The following is a 3,815-nucleotide window of genomic DNA, read 5'->3' as shown; positions in this document are numbered from 1 at the left end:
GGAGGACCCAAAATACAGGGAAAGGATCCACAATGGGGAGAAGGGACACTAACCAGGGGAGAAAGGACCCAAAATAAGGGGGAAGGGGGAAAGGATCCAAAATGGGGGGGAGGACCCAAAATCAGAGGACAAAGTGTGTCGTGGGATGTCATGGGGTGTCATGGGGTGTCACAGGGTGTCCCTACCTGTGCTGGGTGCAGATGCTCAGCACCAGGAGCAGCCACAGGAACATCCTGAGGGACACGGCGACACCTCGAGGACATGAGGTCACCTTGTGGGAAAGGGGTTGAGACCTCATGGACTTTGGCCCCGCCAGGGGTGGGGGACAGGGACAGCAGGGGAGGGACAGGGACACACAGAGCGGTGACAGGGAGCCATGGTTGGGGATGGGGGCAAACAGAGGGGGAGGGACACGATGCCACCAGGACACACATCAGGGGACAATGCTGCCACACCTCTGGGAATGCTGCCACCAGGACACCTCTGGTGACACCCAGTGCAGGGCAACGTGCCCCCGTGGGTGACTCTGACCCTTGCCCTGTCCCCAGGGGCGATTGGGGTCCCCTGAGCGCAGTGGCCCTGGGACACCCTGGTGCCTGTCACTCGCTTCCAGGCCACTTGTCACCAGCTGAACAAGTCACCCGTCCTGCCCTGCTGGATGCTGACATTCGGATGGGACACTGCAGTGGTGACAGTGGGGACGTGGTGGCAGGAACTGCATTGGGCAGCGCTTGGCCATGGCCAAGATGAAGGTGCTGGTGGCACTGTGGTGGCATTGATGATGTCCCAGTTCATGTCCCCATCCATATCCCCTCATGTCCCCAGCCAGGGCTGTGTCCCATGTGCCCCCACATGTCCCCATCCATGTCTGTGCTCCCCACGTCCCCATCCATGGCCATGTCTCCATCCATGGATCTGTCCCCCATATCCATTGTCCCTCACATGTCCCCATCCATGGCCAGGTTCCCATATCTCCCCATCCATGCCCTACTTCAACGCCTTTATTTTTACCCTGATTTCAAGCCTTTCAAAGGCGATGCACAGACAGAAGACTCTTCCACTAATTCAAGATAAAAAGTTGTTTGTTTATTACAACGCCAGGCACAAGTGGAATAATTTCCAAGGGCATGTGCACTCCCCAGAGAGTCCAGACCTCCCCTTTGTCCCCTAACTTGTTGCATATGCATTAAGTTTCACAATAGGTTCACATCTATTCACTTAGTAGTTTCGCGTTACAATTAGTTCTCTGGTTGTCCCTCCTTCTCCTGCAGCCTCCGTTTTGGTTTCCTTCTTGATTCAAGGTCCAAGTGGCCTCTCTTATCTTCCTCTAACTTGGAAATTCACATTCCTTTCATCTTGTTTGAGGCAGTTTTGTGAGCTACAAGCACAGCAAATTAATAGACTCTGCAGACTAAATAATTCAAGGCAGCACAATTCACCAAAATCTGAGATAGATTTCTAACCCAAGTTAATTCCTAACCCCATGTCTCAAAGGGATCAACAGAAACCTTTTCATTTCAAGGCCAAAACAAAAGGATTTACGTGTCCCTGCCAGCAGAGCATCTACGTGCTTCAATGGAAGGGAAGAACCTTTTTTGGAGAGGTTTCCACCTCACTGGATCCAAAATCGGGGGTTTGCCCCAGTCTCTCCGCATTTAGCTGTGGAAGGTCCCCATGGGTCCAAGAGAATTAAAATGATGGATTTATGTTGGAGAAGACCTCCAAGGCCATCCAGTGTTGCTTGATGGCACCAGAAGATGCAAAAAGGGAGATTTTTCTGGGGTCAGAAGTTGACAAATCTGCTCTCCACAATGGATTTCTGGTGTTGGTCTGTGGATGTGTGCAGGTGCCCATGGAGAGCCAGGAGGATGTGGAGCCCCCAGCCAGGTGTCTTCCCAACACGGATCACTGGCACCACAGATCACCGGGGCTCTGCCCACCGGCGCTCTCTGGGGATCATCCAGTGTGGATCCCATGGGGGATGGAGCTGGAGGAGCACATGAAACTCTCCCTGCATGCGGGGCACGCGCAGGGCTTCCCTTAGTGCTGGCTCCGTTGGTGTATTCTCAAGTTACCGCTCTGTGAGAAGCTCTTCCCACACTCAGGACACTCGTAGGGCCTCTCCCCGGTGTGGGTGCGCCGGTGCTTGACGAGGGTGCAGTTGCGCTGGAAGCCCTTCCCGCAGTCGGAGCAGCGGAAGGGCCTCTCGTCTGTGTGAGTGCGCTGGTGCAGGAGGAGACCAGAGCTGGTGATAAACCTCTTCCTGCATTGATCACACTCATAGGCCCTCTCCCCGGTGTGGATCCTCCGGTGGACGACGAGGGTGCAGTTGCGCTTGAAGCCCTTCCCGCAGTCGGGGCAGCGGAAGGGCCTCTCCTCTGTGTGAATGGTCTGATGTCTGAGGAGACCGGAGCTCTTCAGAAACCTCTTCCTGCACTTACCACACTCATAGGGCCTCTCCACCGTGTGTGTCTTCTGGTGTGTGACCAGGGCAGCATGCTTGCAGAAGCTCTTCCCACACTCAGGACACTCATAGGGACCTTCCCCCATGTGGGTCCTCTGGTGTTTGACCAGGTCAACACGCTCGCAGAAGCTCTTCCCACACTCGGGGCACTTGTAGGGCTGTTGCCCTGTGTTTTTCCTCTGGTGTCTGCTCAGTTCATAGCTCCTTCTGAAGCTCTTCCCACACTGCCCACACTCGTAGGGCCTCTCGCCCGAGTGGATTACCATGTGGACGATCAGGCTGGAGCTATGGCTGAAGCTCTTCCCACACATCCCACACTTGTAGGGCCTCTCCCCTGTATGGCTCCTCTGGTGTTTGATCAGGTCAGCACGGTTGCAGAAGCTCTTCCCACACTGGGGACACTCATGGGGCCGTTCTCCAGTGTGGATTCTGCAGTGGCGGATCAGGTGTGACCTCTGGCTGAAGCTCTTCCCACAGTCTGAGCACTTGTGGGGCTTCTCCCCATCCTGAAGCTGCTCAAGGACCCCCAGCTCTGAGTTCCGGACGCCTCCCTGACCCAGGGTTGGTCTTTCCTCCTCAGATCCCCGTGATCTGCGTTTGCAGCCCCTCCTCGTGAGGGATCTCCAGGACTTTTCCTCCCCGTTGGGTTCCTGCGCTGTGGAGCCGCTCAAAACGGCCTCTGCCACCAGGTTCTGCTGTGGGGATTTGCCCTCCCTGCTCTCCATGCTCAGCTCCTGCTCTGGGGGAGGAAGGACAAGGAGAGGATGGGATTTGCCTCCGTGCCACAGGGCAGGGCAAGGAGATCCCCCCAGTGCGTCCCCAGCAGGACAGCTGAGCTGATTGGGTTTGAGGGTGCCGCTGCCCGAGTGCAGCTGGAGAAGCCAGCGCCCCTTTCAGCCTCGGGGGGCCCGGAGCCCGCTCATCCGCAGCCTCCCCCACCCCTCCAGGCAGCCGCTTTGTCCCCGGCTCCGGGATCGCCCCTCTGCGCTCTCCCCGCTCCGGGGCTCCCGCGTTCCCCCCCGGCTCTCCCGGGGATGCCCCAGCCCGAGATCGCCCCTGTGCCCGCCGGTACCGGGCGATCGCCACGTGCGACCCCCCAAGATCCCTGCAGGGGCATTTCCGGCCCAGCTTTGGCGTCCTGCAAGATCCAAACATCCCCTGCCTCGCAAAAAAAAAAAACCTCCCAGAGGCCCCCCCGATGGATTTGGGGCGAGCTCCCCCATCCCGCTCACCTGCGGGTTCCGGCGGAGAGGGGGCGATGCTGGCGGAACAGGAGGAGCGGCGGCCTGAGCGGGGAAACCGCGGGGTCTTGGTGCTGCTCCTCCTCCTCTCCCTCCTCTTCCTCCCGCTC

General features: G+C 57.9%; 1 protein-coding gene across 1 annotated transcript in view; it reads right to left on the bottom strand.

Moving 5' to 3' along the window:
* Positions 1-1,064: 1,064 nt before the first annotated feature.
* LOC102038646 (zinc finger protein 180-like) overlaps positions 1,065-3,815 on the bottom strand; it is a 5,689-nt gene continuing 2,938 nt past the window's right edge. The window contains exon 2 of the mRNA XM_031065277.1: positions 1,065-3,203. Coding sequence (XP_030921137.1) covers positions 2,041-3,203 — 1,163 coding nt within the window. The 3' untranslated portion in view covers positions 1,065-2,040. The remainder of the gene's footprint in view (positions 3,204-3,815) is intronic.

Source organism: Geospiza fortis, unplaced genomic scaffold, assembly GCF_000277835.1.
Source record: "Geospiza fortis unplaced genomic scaffold, GeoFor_1.0 scaffold906, whole genome shotgun sequence".
Taxonomy (NCBI): domain Eukaryota; kingdom Metazoa; phylum Chordata; class Aves; order Passeriformes; family Thraupidae; genus Geospiza; species Geospiza fortis.
Note: the sequence above shows the minus strand (reverse complement) of the source record. Positions and strands in the feature narration are given on the sequence as shown.